Source organism: Drosophila erecta, unplaced genomic scaffold (genome assembly GCF_003286155.1).
Source record: "Drosophila erecta strain 14021-0224.00,06,07 unplaced genomic scaffold, DereRS2 tig00000055-arrow-pilon, whole genome shotgun sequence".
NCBI classification, from domain to species: Eukaryota; Metazoa; Arthropoda; class Insecta; order Diptera; family Drosophilidae; genus Drosophila; species Drosophila erecta.
Window position 1 is genome coordinate 13460509 of NW_020825200.1, and position 20482 is coordinate 13480990.

The 20482-nt window shown below is 39.7% G+C and overlaps 1 protein-coding gene across 1 annotated transcript; it reads right to left on the reverse strand.

Annotated features, from left to right (window-relative positions):
- Positions 1 to 391: 391 nt before the first annotated feature.
- LOC113563697 (general transcriptional corepressor trfA-like) lies at positions 392 to 19895 on the reverse strand. Its single transcript, XM_026978509.1, has 2 exons — positions 19417 to 19895; positions 392 to 1334 (listed from the first exon to the last, which is right to left on the reverse strand). Exon 2 carries the CDS (start codon positions 1130 to 1132, stop codon positions 392 to 394), a length of 741 nt encoding a protein of 246 aa, XP_026834310.1. The 5' UTR covers positions 1133 to 1334; positions 19417 to 19895.
- Between the last annotated feature and the right edge of the window lie 587 nt (positions 19896 to 20482).

Sequence of the window (20482 nt, forward strand, 5' to 3'; positions counted from 1 at the left end):
TGACAGGAAAACTCGTTAAAAAGCGAAAATTGTGATTTATGATTTAATGCAAAATGTACAAGGAATGCAGAGGGCACATAAAAATGATATTGCTGTTAATGTTAATTAATAATTAAATTGTTTGTTCGAGTGCGTTCTTTACAGAGAGTAATAATCTAATTACCGATAAAATGATTAAATTAGTATTATTATGACGTTGTGTTTCCGTAAATTAATATTTAAAAGCACGTAAAATACCAATCACAAACATTACAAATAATTGGGTCTCATATTAAACACTGACGTGTTAAGCAAGTGAAATATTAAAACCAATAATGAAAGCATTTTGTTAGAGGTCAGTGTGAGTTGAAGTTGGTTTCCGCAATAGATCACAATGTCGTCATTCGCACACTCACCTATCCCTCAGGCAAATTTTGAACTCCGTCTGGGAATCGTAGTCGCTGTTATCGATAAAGCTGCTGCGATCCCGCTCCCGCTCCCGTTCCCGCTCCCGCTCCCTTTCGCGCTCCCGCTCCCGCTCCCTTTCCCGCTGGTACTCCTGCATGGTGGCCAACTGCTTGTTGAACAGCTCCTGCTGCGTCTGGAGGAGATCGTGGTGATCCTGCAGAGCGGCCAGCTGGGAGAGCTGCTGCTGGTAGGAGGACGTCTGTTGCTGCTGATGCGGTGGCGATGTGGCTCTGGGTCGCTGGTACGGATGATGGTGGTGGTGGTTGTGGTGGGGCTGATGGTGGTGCAACTGCTGATGCTGCTGCTGCTGCTGCTGCTGGTGGTGGGGCAGCGGATGGCGCTGCAGCGGATGGTGGTGATTGTGGTTGTGGTGGTGGTGCTGCTGCAGACTGTGGCTGCTCTTCAGCTGCGTCAACTTGGCATCCACCTCCGCGAGGCCGAACTCCAGTTCCGCCTGGGCCTGCTGCTCGTAGGCCTGTTGCGCCTGCTGCAAGCGCTCCCGTTCGCTGCGCGGGGAATTGGCCAGTTGTTCCGCCGGTGGTTCGATCTCGACCGCTGAGTAATCGTAGTCCAGGCGGTGGTGGTGGTGCAGCGACTGTGTATTCTTGCTGTCCGCCGTCACCGCCCCCGTTCCGGGCGTGGCAGTGGCTATTTTGCCGGCCAGCGCGTCCAGCGAACTGAGCATCTTAATGGATACGCTGATTGATCAGAAGTTGTGGCTATAATCGATCTGGAATCTTTCGCCTTTCGGTGGGTTTTTCGCTGACATGCAGATTCTCAACGCTCAAACCCTTCGCTTCGCCACTAGCTTCTTTTGGACACCTCTGGGTTTCCTTACTTTTGTATTTCAGTTTTTTTAAAATTGTAAAATATTGCCTATAATTTGCCTGAAGGAGAAGTTGAGAGGCAAATTGCAATGGATTAGTAAATTTAAATGATTATTTATTAGTTATATTAGATATATGAGCGGATGCGACCTTCAGACATTCACGCATGCAATATTTATTCCCTGTTTAGTTTACAGCTTAGGTCAGCTACATTTCACTTAAGCTCACAAACTCGAAAATAAAGAACCCGTTCACACACACTCGCACACACTTAGTCACCCACACAAGCACCCGCTTAGTGTGTGTTCTTCCGTCTGTGTCCGTCTGTGTCGGTGGTCGTAAAATGCAAACACTTGAACTAGAAAAGAGGGCCAGAGCTTGAAAGGCAGGAAAGGGGTTTCAGGGATAGGAGGATGCACTGCTGGAGTGTGGATACCACTCACATTGTGTGCACTGTTTGTCCACCACCCACCACCCACTTTCCACATGGCCACCCCCACAGACACAAACATCTCGAGGGGCAAAAGTCGCTCTTCTGGCTTCTGCGGTCAGAATAATTGGGGGACACATTCAAATAAAGAAAATCAAGAGGAATGCCAAAGTTATACCTCTTTAGCAGACTGAATTCGTTGAATTTTGTTTCACACTTGCTCGGCTGCAAAATGAATATTCATTTATCGTACTGCCTTTAAAGTTTCATCCACTAGATAAATATCTATACCTATTGCTTGGGGCCAAAATAATCCAGATAGCAATACTATATGGTCAATAGCAGTGTAGGTAATTCCATTAACAATGCATTGACAAATTTGAGTACACTTCTGCTAAACATATTCTTAAAGCTGACCGATCCTATAGTCTCGAATCCTTATGCACTCTGCTCAACACCTGCTATATCTGCAATCAAATAGCAGCTTACAACAAAAATCCATTGTTGCAGTTGAGGCTGCAGCAGTTTTATATCTACAAAAAACTACAAAGTTTGCTTAGTATCTTTTGCCAGCAATGATTGAGGTGCTGATGGAGAAAAAGAAGTGCAGAGTGGGTGGCTGAGTGGATGGGCGATATCGTCCCTGGGATTTTGTTGTATGACATACTATAAAAGTCAACTTGAATGCGGTGTGTAAATTTCACCACATCTCCTACTCCAAGGATGCTGCAGCTCTCAGTGTAGTGCCTTGCAACTTTAAGTAGTTCTCCCTGCCACACATCCTTTCTGCATCCGTAGCAATGGTTGCATTTGAAAGGAATTTGCCTTTTACAAGATTTTACTCTTTGCAATTTACACGCGTCGACCGCTTTTCCATAAGCACACAAATGCATCTAAAACACACTATGTACACGACGTTTTGCTCATGTGTTTGGCTGACTGTTGCAAGCAGTTGGCTTTTGTAAATGTTACTTCCTTATTACATGGCATTATATTACTCCAGATACACAGAGCTGGTCCCGGCTATCAAAGTAGTCGCAGCCACAAATGGGAAACAGTATGCGAGTGCAGAGGAAGTTGCAGGAGCAAAAAGATGTGGGTTGCTGGTAGGAATATTTTCCTAAATGCATTCCAGGATGTTTGCCCACACAGGATGTCTTTGCAGCTCCAGAGACGGAAAGAAAGAATTCATTGTGCCGGTAATTAGCGAGAGGTAGATGTGTTTTGCAACTCATTTTGAAGTTTAGTTCAAGGGCCTTAAATTTAATTGGGAAATGCATATTAAATGACAGATTGGGGGTATCCTTATTAAAAAAATGCTGATACGCGTATTTTGATGAGGAAATATTAAATTAAATATCCTTTCTGCTCGTCACCCATTCAACATTTATTAATGATTTTTTAAATGTACATTTAAAAGTGCAAGTATTACGGTGAGTTAAAAAACAGCTTGTATTATTTATAGTGCGGACAACACAACAAAAGAGGGGATAAATAATTACCAGCACAATATTATTATTTTAAAAATCTGTGCGAGTAAAGCACAAATGAATAAATCATACATTTTACCGAACGTAAAAACGCTACAGAATTATCATTAAAAAAGCTTAATTAAGTGCACAAAACCGAAATTTGCATTCATTAGTCTCCAACGAGTATAGCTTTAATCCTTTAAAAAACAATTCAGCAACTTAATTAGGCAAGCAGCTAATTGCATTCAAAGGATATCAAGCTCAACCCACAGCCTCAAGGCAAAAGTGCCAGACAGTTGGAAGTCGGCTCCTTTTTGTACTTTTCATTAGCCTTCTCATAATAGAATTTGAAAGGGCTTTAAGAGCGGCACGCTCACGCTGTGTGTTATCAAAACTAACAAACGGAAAACGGAAAACTGAGAGGAATGTGCGCGGAAAACTCAGAAAAAACTGCAAGAGAAAATCGCGATAGACGGAAAAACTAGCGTACTCCGAGCTTCAAAGACAAGCGCGCCATAACCCAAAAACATAAATCCTTTGGCGCAAAATAAATAAAGCAAACTGGCAGCAGGAAAATGAATATGCTCCGCTTCGGAGACAGAAGAGGATATATAAGTGGAAAAAGTTGATAAGCGGCATCTGCAAAAGCTTTTTAACACCCAGCCAGAAAGAAAAAGGCGAAAGAGACACATTGGATGCGGATTTTTCCCGCTGCGGGTCCGCAAATAAAGGAAAATAATGAGATTTCCCTGGCCATTCGAGTGACAGAGAGTGACTTGGAAATTATTGAGCTCTAACATAGAAATTGTAAATATATATGTTTAGTTTTGCAATGAGCTGGGTCAAATAACACAAGTGGTTGTAATTGCACACTCGGCCCAGATTAGATTCCTTACAATTTATTTGAAAACATTTACCGTAGATTTCATTCGATGTGTGCACTAATTAATTTACCTAAATTAAACCCGGCCCGGTTGTTTTACTTTGCAATGCCCTATCATCTTCCCAGTTTTATGAATAAATATGTACACACTATGCAATTATCAGCTGAATCTGAGCACAATTTCCTGCTTTCCATGGTGATGCGAAACTAGTGCAAACATTCATTTTGGCCAGCATTAAATCAATCGAATCGTTTGTTGCGGCACACAAACATTGTGTCACTTCGCAATATAATATATAATAATCCTGAGGATGATATAGAAACCCAATAACCGACCACCTACCCCGAAGACAATGGCATAAATTGTCGGCCGACAATTTAATAAACAATGCAAACTCAGGGCTAAAGTAATTAGACATTTATGGTTGTGTGCTCGGGGCCCATGCAAATGTACTCGCATTTAAATGCATCGAGTAACTAATTAAGCAGCAGGAGATGGCCTAAAATTCGATAATAAAAATTGAGAAAATATTTTCATTTGCCTTTAAAGCTTGAAGCCTTGAAATTAAATTTTGCACACAATTACTGCCTTCGCTGTTGGCCGTAAAGAAGAAAGTCTTAACCGCAACAAGCCAAAGTCACGATGAGCGGGAGAAAGCAATTACTTTCTGCTTTGCTTGTTGCTTCTGCCACAAGGAGACGTCGGTGGTCCTGGCCCGAAAAAATGGGAATAGAAAACTTTTTGTGGCCCTGACAGCAGTTTATGCTACACTTGCTCCGACTCAAACTGTCAATATTTTACTTTAAGACACCCAGCCACAAGGAGTCGGGCAGCAACCACATCATTTGCTATAAATTTACTTCATGCTGCTGCTGCTGCTGCTGCTGCCGCTGCTGTAAGAAACCAAAACTCAGCGGAACAGAACAACAAAGTGGCAACTTCTTGTGGGCGGTTCCAGACATAAATTCCTCCTTACTGATTTTCCCAAGCTGGACATGTAATGGGAATTAAAATGAAAAAGTGCTCAGGATTCCTTCGCTGGAACTTCAAATAACGTTGTATTTATAATTTGTTGCAAGGGAGAAGCTTGTTATTTGAAATCACTCACTAAGGTGTATGTAAAGTACGCAACACTTTATTGTAAATCATTTACATTGTTAGAAATATTTACTGTGGAGCAGTAAAATCAAAGTGCCTGCCCATTTCATGGCTTTTGTAGAAAATAACCCATACAGAACTTACCGATTTCCCAGCTACCAAAAATCCTACTGTACTTTGTGGTTGATGCCGAACATGTTTTCCTGCCAAAGTTAAGACGAAACGTGCCCCACCACTGCCTCTCGATTGAACCACCCACCCAAGTGGGCCACAAATTTTGAGGTCAGTCCTGGATGGGCTGGCATAAATCTGAGTGCAAACTACGCCGAGGAGAAGCCGTCTTGGACACAGGACATCTCTCCTTTGGCCCGTGGCGAGTCCTTGGAAACGGACTCTGAACCCCACGTTGATGCTGGTAATCAAGGCATTAAGTGTGTTTACTGTTTATTTTATTAGACTTTAAGGCTTAATAGCTTTTTCGATAGCGTTGCTGGGCTCGCCTTTGTTTAGCTGTCCCACTCGAATTCGCCCCCGCCCACTTAAGTATTTAATTAAAGTCAACTTTGATTTAATTAAAAGTTCTGGCGCTTGCCCAATATTTTGCTCATGAATTATTTATGCCAACAAGGGCACAAAAAAAAGGTGACCAAACTGATTAAGTCGAATAAACATAAAAAAGAGAGGCAATTGCTGATGGTTGAAAACAGAAAGAGCGACAAGTTACAAGTTTGCGCCGCAAAATAAGAAAAACTCTTACTCTCATTAGCGAGAAACTTTGCCCAGGACTAAGACTATAACCTTCCCCATTTTCCTTAATATTCTCTTCCTTTTTTGAATGGCAAACTTTTCCTTAAACTTTTACAGTCCTCTTTACGTTCTCTCACTTTTCCTATTTGTCTTAGCCAGTACTTGGTCAATTTCCTGGTCAGTTTTGTAACTTTATTGAAGTGTCCTGCGATCGACTGTCATTGACTGCTTCTTTGTTGATGTCCTTGGCGCTAAGTATATCCAATAAGACACCATTATTCATGCGCCTACTTATAGCTGCCTATAATTTTACGATTTCTTTTAAAACATTTTAAAAGCTAGTTTTATGCTAGTTGCTTTAATAAACTATTTGCTGTGTATCAAACAAAGGTTTGAAAACGGTATAATTATTAAAACAATGTTTGGAAAATTTCGATTTTATTTGGCTTTCATTTTGATATCCACTACCACTTGAAGCCAACTGTTGTAGGGAACTGTTGCATCGTAAAATTTACTAATGCAAAATTCGCTGGCAAGGGGTAATCTCTAGCCTATACCTTGTGTGTTGTTTCTGAAGTCTGGGGCACAGCACTGACCTAGTATAAATATTAAAACAGTAGCTGAACGAATTTCCAGTCACACCGAACCAACTGGGGAACAACTGCGACGACTCTGTAATAATTTATATTTATTTTCTGTTATCTATTTGACCAAAAATTGCAAACTGCAAAATTGCCAAACCGGAGCACCAGAGTCTGCGAGTCTGGGATTCTGGGCCTCATGAAATTTCTATTGGCCATGTTTGTGGGTGGGTGGATTTCCACCAGGTGGGTGGACAGAACTGCCATTGTTGTGACAGGGGCATGTTCATGTTTCATGTCCATATGTGAGCTCTGCTGTTTGTTGTTTATGCAAATCTCAAATGCCTCGTAAAAGTAAATGAACAGACAACAGAAGGCAGCAGAACAAAAAGCCGCAAAAAACCGAAAACAATTTCATATTGAAAATAAGCTGTTGCCCTTTGCGGCTCAGTTCTTGTGAGTGGATGATGAAAACTGAAGTGTTTGCTTTTGGGATAAGCAAAAACTCTGTAGTTTGGTTTTGCTAAAGAAGTTAGAGCAGGTAAAAATAGTACATTTTAAGGCCAATAAAGAGCCAATTCCTTGATAACGGCCCAGCTTAAAACATTTTGTACTTTATTACTAATACACCAATGCTTTTAGTCCCAAAGGCACGACTGCCATTTTAGGCCCATTTATTTAGATATACTGCAGTGAACAAACCATCCCAGGGCTTTCTTCACGACGTGTTCAAAGCAATTAACACATTGTCCACCTTTTTAATGCTTTCAGGCAGTAGGAAAATGCCAAAACACTTTCCACTTGGGCCATCGATGAGAGGGCCAACAGAAAGTTGCGTGCCAAAGACTCGCAAACTGAACAATTTTATATATCAGACCTGGCTCTACCTTTTATTGGGCAGAATTGGGGGAATTATTTATGGAACCCACACACGCAGCTGGCGGCACATTTCTCATTTAACTGCCTTCACCATTTGCTAATTAATTCGAGAAATTCCATTTATTTCAACGCTGAAACAACTAAATTTCACTCCTATTTGCTCTGCTCTGTTCTTGAGCCGCAAGAATGTCGAAATCAATTTGTGTTGCGTTTGCTTTTTCGACTTTGGCAGCGAGATTTGTGTTTTTACGACTTTTGGCATGTCCAGCAGGAAACGGGGAAAACTGCTTTTCCACAAGTGCGTGTTTTCGCAGCGGAGGCTAGTATCGTTTAACTTCTGACCAACTGCTCACGCAAAAAATATTTGTACGAAATCAAATTAATGGCCTCCCGTTGATGTTTTATTAATTTATACGGCTTTCCTCTCCCGCCGTTCGGGGGCTACGAAATAAATGATATTGCTCATACGACGCGTGGTTTGCATTATTGAGTAATTAAATACTAATTAAAGCGTAACATGAGCCAATTCCCTTGATTTTTATGTGCAGTCCCGTGGCTGAGCGCTTTGGTTGGGGTGCAAAAATAAAACAAGTTAACGAGCAAATGGTCGACTTTGTACTTATCCCCAGATTGCGTCAGCATTAATTAGTTGGCTGAGTATTTTACAATTGCCTATGCTTTTTACGCACAATAATTAAACATATTGCAGTTGACGGCCTCTGCAAATAAATAAAATGCAGTGCTTCAGTTTTAAGCACATTGTTTTAAGCAACCTTATCCTTTGGGCTAAAGGATAAAGGCAAACGCATTAAATCTGACACGCAAAGTGCCGTAAATAACAAATTAGACGAAAGGAGCCCAATAACCATTTTGCACGGCTAGACGACTTTGGTCCTGTTTAATTGCCCCACAGTGATTTGCATCCTGTTCGGGCATCGTGGTTGCCAGTAAAACCAGAAGCCAGACATTCAGGGCATGGGTCCCATAAAGGACACTTGTCTGGCTTTCGCTCCGGTTCGGAAAACTCCTCAACTGAACTAATTACTCGGAGAGTTTCCCGACTCCCTTGAGTGCGCTGCCAACAAAAAAAAGAAGAAAAAAAAACAGCAGGCGCTTTATACATTGATAAATGCAATAAACTTTGACAATATTGTATTGTCGCTGTTGATAAAAATGTATAAATATATATTTTTTCGCCGCCCCACACCCAGCAATGGGCTTTTTTCACTTTTTGCTGCTCTGTGCTGACATGTCACTCAAATTGTGCGACGTTCGATTCTGTTTGCCCGACTTCCTGCTCTTGTTGTTTGCTGTTTGCTCCTGTTGTATAATGTATCCTATCATAATCTTTCCTGACACGCGATGCTCCCGGTGCCGCTTCAGTTTCCTTTTTTATTATCCTTATCTTTAACTGGGTTCGTTTGTTTTCCATCCACTGACTCTCTCTGTGTGTGTGTGTCCCTTCAAATATTGTTGCGACCCATCAATTTGATGTTGTCAATTTTCGTGAAAATTTATTGTTTGTTGCTTTCGAAATTTGACATTGTCATGCAGTTCGTTAGCCATTTCTGGCTGTGTTGTGATGTATTAAAACAGTTGACAGACCATTGCATGGTCAGAAAAAGAGGCGAAGGATATTTTCGGGTCGAAATGAAAGCCTGAGTACGCTAATATAGGTTAACTTCGTTTAATCCATTGAAAACCATAAACAAAACATTCAGTAATTGATGCATGCATACTATGTATGAAAGTACAAAAAACCGACTGCTGCCACTAGCAAAAACCAACTGTCTGCGAAATAAGTCTTCCCTCATATTTCTGTGCGACATGGAAAATGCTGCAAATATCCTACACAAATGCACAGGTTTTCCCAGCATTCGATTTGCGGAGCCGCATTTAAATCTTTCACTCGATGTGTGTGCATCTGGTGTGCTTATCGGGTCTGCCATAGGTTTTTGTCAAATAAATATTGGGTGCAGCACTCGTACATAAAATACACAAAAACAAACCAAAATGCGCCAAAACCGGTATAAAGAAAACAGACGATGGATAAAAATAGGAACGAAAGATATCGAAAGGGGGAAAACAGGTGCGGGGAGCACACAAAGCTGTTGACATTTTGTGGAGGATATTCACGGAGTGGATGCACCAGATACAGATACAGATACGGATTGAATGGGGCTATATAGCTTATGGTGGGGCTTCCCCTCCCTTGCCACGCCGTTTGTTTATTTTCCGGCTTCATGTTAATTCGTGTGTAATAGACAATGTGGCCGAAATCAGCAAAAAGACCAAAGGGACTGGCCTGAAGAAAAAAATACAGTTGAAATCCTTTTTGCTTGCGTGGTGTTTTGTGTCTCTTCTCGATTTTTGTCCTCGTACGCTTATCAAAAAGGGTTGTGCTTTGTTTTACACACAATCTGCAGGTGTCCTGTGACTTTGACCAGTCAGAAAACCTTTCTCTTTCTGCGGATATCTGTATCTTTGACTCGCCTTTCTGTCTGTGTGCAAACAAAAATATTATCAGCAATTTTCCTCCCCTTTGTTAAAACGATTTAAAAAGGGTTCAACGTAAAATTGAATTGCTTGCAGAATTGTGTAGATTTGTTTTGCAAAAATGGATTTAAAGATTTTACGCTGATTTGGAGCGGTTTAATGGTGGATTAATGCAAAGCCTAACTAAGTGGCCCATTAAAAATATCATATTTAATTCCTTAGGGCAGGTGAGCTGAATAATTAAATGCGATTCAAGTTTTGGTGATTTTGCGCATTCATTTCATTTAGCAGTGCTATTTATGTTCATGAATATTTCACGAAGTTGTGCCCAAGTCAAAGACTTTAATAGTTATCTGCAAAATATACAAAATGTATTTAGCAACAATCGAGAGATTAAAGCTGGGCCAAGCTCCACTTGCAAAACTGAACTACATCAATAATTGAATACAATAAATGTGCTCCAGAATACAGTGCGTATGAGTTATGTTGTCGTTGCCGACGTCGCCGTCGTTTGTCGCTTGTTAATATGGCTCATAAATAACACATTTATGGCACAGACACACGCACAGTTCAGGAGGCATTACAATGAACTCACACAGACACGCGGATGCGGGCATGTGTGCGTGTCTCTGAATTTACACACACACACACGCACACACGCACACCCATTTGTTTGGCCTGTCCGTGTCTCTCTATTAGCAGCTTTGATATGCAAATTTTGCGCCTACATAATAAAGTTGCACCAGATTTTTAACCCGCCATTCCACTAAAGCAGCACAAATACACACACACACACACACGCACCACGCCCAGTTACGCACACTAATGCGCCTCCTAATAGTTTAATATGCTTATAATTGTTGGCTAAAATTGCATTGCCCTGCTGTTTTGTTTTCCTCGTGCTGTCTCTGTTTGGCTCTTAAATATTTTATTAATTTCCTATATATTTTCGACCATTTAAATTTTCGTCGGCGCCGAGCGCTGAGTGCATTTGACAGACAGACATGCATTGTTTAGGCTTCCCTGTACGCATTTCCCCTCTTCTATCGCAGGCTTGATTTATGTTTTATGCATTTTACCAAATGAATTTAATTTATGGTAGAATATTCTACACTATATTTTTTTACAAATACTCGCTGTCAGAAATGCTCATTTCGGGCTCGACGGAAGTGGCGAGCGTTTGTTTGGTTTTCAGGCAGTTTTTACTATTTTTGCAGTGAGACGTGAAACAAATTGATTTGAGGGGGGAACGGGCCTAGGCATATATATCGATTTTAAAACAATGCGTTAAAAGGATATGAGGCTTTTTGCATTCAAAATGCTATCAATTTTTAATTGTTACGGAAATTTAGAAGTACTTCCATCGGTTTTTATCTACTTGACGCGGCTGCCTGCAATGAAGTGAGAAAAAACAGGTAACCATATGCAGTTTCGCAGATGTCATAACTATTATATTATCTTAGAAAAGTTTGGATTTGGCTTTTAAATTTATATTGATGCAAACTTGTGTCTGGCAGTGGCTTTCACTTTTACACCATAAGATTGGAAATTTTCCAGTGATTTCACTTGCAGAAATTTCACTAAATTTTCGCATAAAGCCCTGGGAACTTGGCCCAATTATGGCCCGGCACAAACAACACAAGCCGATGTTGTACCGCGCCAGACGCCCAAAAGTCGGCAAATGTTTTTTGTTTGCTCTGGTTACGGGAGGAGGATTCTGGGATCTGGGTTCTGGGATCTGGGTTCTGGGCTCTGGCTTGGCAGTTAAACCGCACTTGCGGCAGTCACCTTGTCGCTCCGCTTCCCATTTCCTCTTGCTCTCGCTTTTATGGAAAAACCATGGGTGGTTTGGCTGGCTTGGGTGGCAAGTGGGTGGTCGGTCATACTCGTACATACATATACACCGTCATAAATCTCACAATTTCTGCATGAAACTCAGCTGCGTTTTGGCTCGGCTTTATTGCCGCCAGTAGACGCGACTCGTTGTTGCTACTCCATTCTATATACTTATGTATATATAAGTTCAGCGAAATGTCTTAATAAAGTCTTCTGAGCGCAGAGATAGCAGTGCAAAAAGCTAAAGCGAGCACCCCGCTAACATCTTTATGTCAAGGACATTTTTATGCCTCCTGCAGCCGTCAGACGGAGCTAGAGATTAGAAGTCCGGTGTTCTTATTACGTTCAGATCTGACTTTATGGCCTAAAAGGCATTACTTTGAAAGTATTATATATTGGGTATAGTGTGTTGGTAACACCTATTCAGCGAATGCAAACCCATTGGTTTGTATAGGGTACAATGACATTAAACAACATTTGTAGGCTTTCCCAGCTGGACATTTCCACAAGCATTAATTCGTATCTTTTAGTTAGCCTGTGCTTAAAGTAAAGCATTTGGTATAAATATATTTAAACTAAAGAGAGAGCTGATGTGGATGTAGATTATGGCAAGTTGTTTGGTTTTATATTCTTTTTAACAAAATCTGACTTCATCAAGGATCTTCCCCGCCAGTGGAAATCCTGTTTGCTACTCAGTTTTTGCTTTTCATGTGCTGTCGCCACTGCTGCTCCAATTTAATAAACTCTAGTTGGGGGCACTTTCCTCACCCAATTTCCACCCAGCCCAATTAGCGAGCGTCTTTAGCAACAGCACTCGCCATTTGTCCCGCCTCCTACTCATGTCTTTATTAAATGCTCTCGATGTCTGAACATCTGGCATATGACCATATGGAGGAGGTCTAGCTGTGAGGATATGGCAAACATATGTCGAATGTTGCGTGTGTTCGTAATTTAATAAATTTAATGAACATATGCCGCCAGAGAAAACAAGCTGAGATTGGAGAGGGTCAGAGGTGGAAGAAGATGTTCCATGGGTGAAAAACACACAAACTTCAATGTCAATGGGCATTTGGCTGGGAGTAATTTTTCACTGCCCCTCTAGAAATATACATAAACACGGAAAAGTTGGGGGAGAAAGATTATGTGGACGTGTATACCCACTGACTTATGATTGATGTCTTTTGTTATTGTTCCCTCTTTTATGTATTTCTCATCTCGTTTCTTGCCCCCAAACTTTCTTTTTTTGGTTTATTAGATATAATATTTTAGTGGCCTTTTGTGAGTGAGTGTGCTCCTTTTTTTTTGTTATTTGATGCTTTTCAGCAGACATGTGTTTACTCTTGTTTCCGAGTGCAAAGCGGAATAGAAGGGAAGGCGGACACGGATATATAATTTAACGAAATTTTTTCTCTGTGCATAACAAAGGCGGCACTTAAATGATGTCTCTCTCCTTTTTTTTCCCCTCTAAATTATGTTCCATATGCTCTGCATTCTCCTTTTCCTTCAACAATAAATGTTTGCCACATTTTTCTTAACAGTTTCATGGAAATTGCTTATTTTATGCTCAAATTTTGTGAGCTGCTTTTTGCTGCTTTGCTCGTGTTGTTTGCAGAAATTGTTTATTTTTATTTATATGGGCGGGTTTAATTGGCCGCACACACACATAAAAAGGGGAAGGAATGCGAGTAGAGGCTATAAAGATTATGTTAATGCGTATAAAAAATTGGGATCAAAACGGTTTTAGAGTCATAGTAACTAGAAGGTCTTTGCCTTGAGGGAAGCAATAAATCACTTAGAAAATGGCACTTAAAATGCTCTACGCAGTGGACTATTACACGCACGGAATTTAAAAAGGTTAGTAGTACCCGAAATTATACTTTATAAACCTAAAATATAGGTGAACAAACCTTAAATATTATCAGCCCCAAAAAGTATGCTTTTATATTCGGCTATCCCGTTAATTTAATTATGAACATTACGTATACGCACCATATGCTGCAAGAGAACTGCAAAAATCAATTAATTAACAGAAAAAGAGATATATTTATTTTTTTATCAAATAAACTTAATTTTTTCCTACATTCAAGTTCAGTTTTAAGCCCACACTGTAGTTACGGTTATTTATTTGGCTCAGATGTTGCACAATTTACTGGCCATTTTCACTGCATTTTTTACGCTTTGCATTGCGGTTGAGTTTCCTGCGTCTTTTGTTGTTTGTTTGCTGTTGTTGGAGTGGCGTCAGCTGACGTTGGCACATATTCAATACATTTCCTTTATGCCTGCGAACTGGAGCTAATTTGTTTACTGTCGGGTCCAGCCATATACCCTATTTACGTATACGGTTTTCGGGCCAATTTTCCCTGCCGCCATTCATTTGTGCCAGCTGGTCAAACCGTTTCCATGGCACACAATGTGCTTTTCCATTGGCTGGCAAAATTAATTTTTAAATACGTCCCGAAACAACTTTTTTAATTAAATTTCTGCCATGCCACGGAGTTGACTTAATGCCACGAAGTTTAGCTAATACTTAAACAATTAGTAGAAGAGTGCCTCGTCTTTTCATCATTTTGTTTTTCTTTGTCTTTTGTGTCTGGAAATTCTTGGAGAGTTTTTGTTTTCACTGGTTTACCTTTTTACATATCCTACTTTGGGACAGGGAAAATTAACTTTGCTTTTTATTTCATCTTGGCTGCTAAGATTTGTTCGGATTATAAACTCAATTATATTGTACATATATCTAGAATTACTTGAACAGCTGAGGTGCTAGCTTAATTTGCCACTCCATAAATTCTGGTTATTTTTATATAATTGATATTCAGCCGCATGGGTGCCAACAAAAAATATTTCCTTGTTCACTTCCAACGCAGAGTAGTTACGGACTTATTTTATTTTTATAACAAGAGCTTAACCTGAATTCAGCGTTTCGGCAGCTGTTACAAGAGATTGCTTTTGTTTCGCTTATTGTTAAACAATTTACAGGCTTAGCCTCGAATGGACAAAAGTTGAATAAAAATGTTTTCATTTGCATTGGAAGAGCGTTTATTCATTGCCATTTATTAATTAACTATAAATTGAAACGAATTCCCTCCCTGCCTTTCGCTTTCCATTCAATTATTGACGGCAAACAAAACAAAATATTTTACAAGCGAATTAATTTTTATAGAAAACAATCCTTTTTGTTTTACTTTTTACGAATGAAAATGGGGGCAATTAGTAAAGAATAAACGTGGTAAAAAATACAAAAATAACTGCTGACCTCTGTACGTGGCATACTTTTTCACATTGAGCCCAAATAAAGCTTTTAATTGTTGCGAATGGATTAAGGGTTCAAGGTGCGTATACTTAATGCAGTCTAAGTAAATTCATATTGATGTCAGCATTAAATGTGTGGCTGATGCTCAAAAATGATTATGCAGTTGGTTATTACTCTATAAAAGAGGTACAATATAAAAACACATGGGGGTATACATTATTGCTAACATACGATGTTGCAGATTCCAAACTTAAAGCTAAATAACCTTAGAGAATTGTTTCCCAATTCTGATGTCGAACATGAAAATGCATAGCCCAGTTCCTTACTCCCCGCTGGTAGTAATTAAAACTATAAATTTTCGCATTGCATATTTATATTGTTTTTGGTGTTGAGCATTTTTTTTTTTTGATAAGCAATTAATTGAAATATGATTGCCAATTAAAAGCATACTTGATGACCAACAAGCAGTGGCATATTTTAACATTTAAATTCATAATTAATGCAGCTGGCAATAAAAACAGCATAATAAAATAAAAACAGTGTATTTAATTAAAGTTTGTGGGGATATTGAAAATCCGTGTCGTTCACTTTTAATGGGACAAATGCGCAAAGGCTTGTCACGTGCAGTCTAGTCTAGATCCAACAACTAATTGAAAGGCAGACGGAAGGAAAAGTAAACAAAATTTCCATGCAAAGGAGTGGGAAGTGTGAGTGGGAAGGACGAAGGCCTACAAAGGATGGCGGCGGAAAGAGCAAGGATGGAGGAAGGAAAAAAAAGTGGAGCACAGCTGCCGACCGACGACGTCCTTGCCCATCGTTATTATCCTGTTATCTCTCTAATAATGCCTCAGAGAGTTTGTAATTAAATTTTTCAAACACTGACGTCGCCGACGAGAGTGGCTGGCAGGGACTTGCGATCCGCAGACCAGATACAGCGAAGATACAGCGAGGATACAGCGAGGATACAGCGAGGATACACGGAGGAGGGTGTATTCAGATACAGCTACAGATACGCTCACATAAAGAACGTTACGCGCACGAGTGCCACTAGTTAGTTAGATAATAACGCTCAACGGAAGCCGTTCAAAGCGGAAACGGAAGTCAAGTTAAGCGCACTACTAAACAGATACTTCAACATGGGATGGATGCGGAATGAAATGGAATGGCGAGCGGCCGAGAATAGGACAGCAGATGGAGCAGGATATTGATTGACTGCTGAAACGACGTAAACAAAACCGATTAAATCCAAATGACTAAACGAAGGAGTGGATTGAGTTATGCTCAATTCATCCCTTACGTCTTCTGTTTTAGCCAATTTCGCATAAAAGAACTCATTACTCGGAATTCAATTCAGTTAGAGTGCATTAAGCACATGTATATTTCAAGTCCTGTGCAAATTATAAATAATTGCAATTTTATTATATAATAATCTCATCCAATCTCTTTAACATTAATCAATCTACATAATTCCTTTGACGCACATATTATTTTTTAATTACCCTTGCTTGCCATACAAACAAAAAAGATTTGATATTGGGATGGTTCTCTTTTGTGAATATTTCTGCAGTGGATTATCAAGTTTCCCTGCTCTGTTGAATTTTCTTTTTGAATATGTGTGGTCTCCGGCTTTCACCAATACAAATTAGTTACGTACGCAGGACGCTTGGGCCCTTGTGGGAGGGAGACGGTGCTAGTCTGGCAGCGTTCCTCCCTCTCCCTTCCACCAGTGCAACCGCAGGAGACTGGCAGCGCAACAGTCAAGTCACGTCAAAGGCAGTCTGTCTCCCTTGCTCATTTCGCTTTTTCCGATTTTCCGTCTGCGTATTTCATTTCACTTTGAATACGTCCGATGTTCTATTTAAATGGTTACGTAATTGCATAATTATGGGCAAATGTAAGTTGAAACTTGTGGTTTGTCTCGCTCCTCTGTAAACAAGATTTTCACAAAGAGCTTTGGATTTGTTGTGGGTGGAAAATTAATTCGGGGAAAGCATTCAGGGAGGTCACTGAACTGGCAGGAACTTTTTAGCTCGAACTTGGTGGTCATTTGCGAACGGAAGCTCATAATTCAGGTTTTAAAATAGTAAGATATATCTCCAGTAGTAAAAAAAATAAAATCGATTTTAAGTTGTAGAAAAATACCGAAGATATTAAAGTAGGGTGTGGGTAAAATTATAAAGAAAGACTGTAACATTGGACAAAAAGTATCCAATAGGTTTGACAATTCCCATCTTTTCTAACCTAATTCATAGCATCTCATCTCCACCTTCCATCAGCCCCAGATGACAGAGTTTTAATTAAATGCGATAAATCAAATGCCTGACAACTTTATGCAAATATCGTTGAACAATTTGTAGCCTTAGGCCAAAATACAAGAGTATGCATTTTCACATCGAAAAAATCAAGTTTTCATTAAAGAAATTATATTTTTAAGAATAATAAATATTAGGACAAGGACCATGGGACATCTTTTATACCACTCACGTTTTTCAATTAAAAGCACGTTTCCTTTTCCGGTCTTGTCTTTTATCTCGCCTTACATTTCCCCAAAAATTCCCGCAGACTTTTGCTGTCAACAGACTTGGCGAAAAAAAACGCCAGCAAGAAAACGCACTCGCGTTTATTTCCGCTAGGCAACCGCGCCGGCACGTGATTGGCGACGAATTTCCATTTTTGTTGATTTCTACTGTTGTTTGTTTCCCCGCTTGCGGCCACCACTGCCAATTTAAATGTTGCGGTCTACTATTTATGCAATAGATTGTTAAACACAGTTTTGTGCCACATTATCAAATTTAAAATTATATTAAAATCGAAGCACAATATTTGACTTGATATTTGCCTGGCAGTTATTTGCCCGATTTTGTCAATTTAACATGAAATTGGTTTATTTAGTATAAAATATCTTTCTTAAGTCTTAAAAGCTCTAAACCGCTTTAAGTTTTAGAAAGAAATTACACATATTCTGCAAGTTGTCTGGCTGCCAAGACCATGAATTTGCAACAGATTAAATTATATGAATCATTTTCACTTCGTTTTCCCTGGCCAAATTATTTTCAAATTTGATATAAACTGGCATTACTCCGGACCATTCAGATAACAAAAACGCTCACAAATTATGCGCAGACCATAAAAACGAAACGGGATTTCACTTTGCCACCATACATTCCCACACCCATGGAATATTCTTCTCAGCCAGGAGCCGCCAGCTGCTGCCCCAAAGAAATCAAAACACTTATCAAATATGCATTGCGCATATTAAAAATCAATTAAATATTTACACAAACACACAAAATGGCGGCGGCCAAGAGCACTTAAAAATGACTGGCACGGCAAAAACAATGCTCACTGCGAATTTAACAAAGGCGGCGAGCACTGTAATGTAATTGAGGCAGCAGAAAATATACAAGGGCGAAATGAAATTATAAATTTATTATGCCCCAGCTGTTTTTGTTTTCAGGGAGGTACGGCATTGTTCAGATTCACAGATAAAGGAGCTTAAAAAAACACTCAAATTCCTTGATTTATACCAACTAAAATATATTCAGATTCTTTCCTGTGTACCTTCTTAAAATAGTAAAATTGATATACTTATATTTGGTATTTTTTGCATATTAAATAGTATTGTAAAAATAAAAAATTATGGACAAAAAACGCATTAAAAGAACGGGTGCAGGAACTTTCTTAAGTAACTTTTCAATGATAATAACCAATAAAAGCATGTTTAATACTAGTACAACCACTTATATTTGCATTAGCAACACCCCTACCCGTATCAGATGTTTTTTTACATAGTTCTCCAAATCTTTTAAACCAGTTTCTATGGATTTTTGAATTTTATACAGCCTGGCAACCACGGTAACGGAAATGGAAATTGCAATTGCAAAACAGACGCGCAAACACATCGGAGGAATGCAAGTGTGGGAAAAGGCGAGGGCGACGGCAAACGGAAGGGAGTGAAGGAGAAAGGCTGCATTGCTGTTGTTGAAGTTTTGCATTTCCGGTATGCAAACACACACACACACATGCACACACACTCAGACGCTGAAAGAGGGAGAGAGTGGGAAAGACACAATCTGAAGACGTAACAATGTGTAATTGTTGTTGCCCATTGATAAAGCTTAACAGTCAAAAAAGCCGAGAGAAGCCAGCCACAGAGCCACAAAACTCATTTGCATTTAACACGTTGACACACAGCAGGGAGTTACAGTGACAACTGGCAAAATGCAACTATGCGACGCCACTTTAACGCAACATAGCGTAATTGTTGGCCAAAAATGATCACCTACATATTTGAAATACTCAAGCAAATTTGTGGTCCTCCGAAAAACCAAAAAAAGGTTGATTGCAATTAACCAATCATAAAACCATTACTTTTAGCAAACTAAACTTAACTACATGGTATCAAAAAGCCTTTCCCAACTTGAATGACAGATATTTTATAAAAGACCACATTTTAAATTGCTTACTTTAGTGTTGGCGTTGAAATACACTTTAAGCTGCACAGTGGCAATCGAATTCACGGCAAAATCAACAAAGGACAAAGGCCAACCGAGAGCCTTTGATTACGACTGTTATCATTCGAGCCTGTCTCTTTTTTATTGCACACACAGACGCACTCGTTTTTTTATATAGATTTCTTTTCCACTTTGACTGATTGAATTTTCGACGGCGCACCTAATTATACACTTAACCGAATGCGAGGGAAAGGACCGAATATAAATAATTAAAGGAGCCGGGCTCCTTGGTAATTCTGTTTTGGGTTAATTGCAGAGTTAAATTCGAGTCTTACAAAAGTGTTGCCTACTTAAAAGGGCACACACTGGCGCAAACGTCCGGACGCGATAACGGTACCAAACGACAACGACCAACGACAATCGACGAACAGGACGAACGACACAGGATAACACCGCTGATCAGGACATCCGCACCGTTTGAAAGCACGATTTATACTAAATACTGATTTCGCTTCGGCAGCAGAGTCGGCAATTGTCAAATTGAATTTCGCACACTCACACAGTTTCCTTTGGCGAAGGTCCTGCAGGAATTGGCTCTCTGTTTACAGGCGGCAAACGTTCTGTGCTAAAAGCCAGAGCAAATAATTTGATTCTCTCTGGGACTTTTTCTCTCGTTCGCTTCGAGTTCGGTTTTCGTGGCCGCCTCTTCTCTTCCACATGTTGCCATCATAGCAACCTGTTAGACTGAGCCCTGCATCGCCCCTCCGAAAATTGTCAATTGAATTAATGAATGAAAAAGGGGATAGCTTGAATTTGAAGCAGTTCACGAAAGAAAATAGCAAAATAATAGGCTTAATAATAAGCTTAAATAAAATTAAGTTTTTCTTTGGATTGACTATAATATAAATTATTACTTTTATTCAATGTTGAGATTGCTTAACTAAATTCCGAAGAAATAGATGAATAACGATTTAATACTAAAGTTGTAAAATCCGGTATACAATTAAAACAACTATTCCTCACTTTGTGCATAATACAACCACTTTAAATATGAATTTATTTTGTCAGTTACTTATAT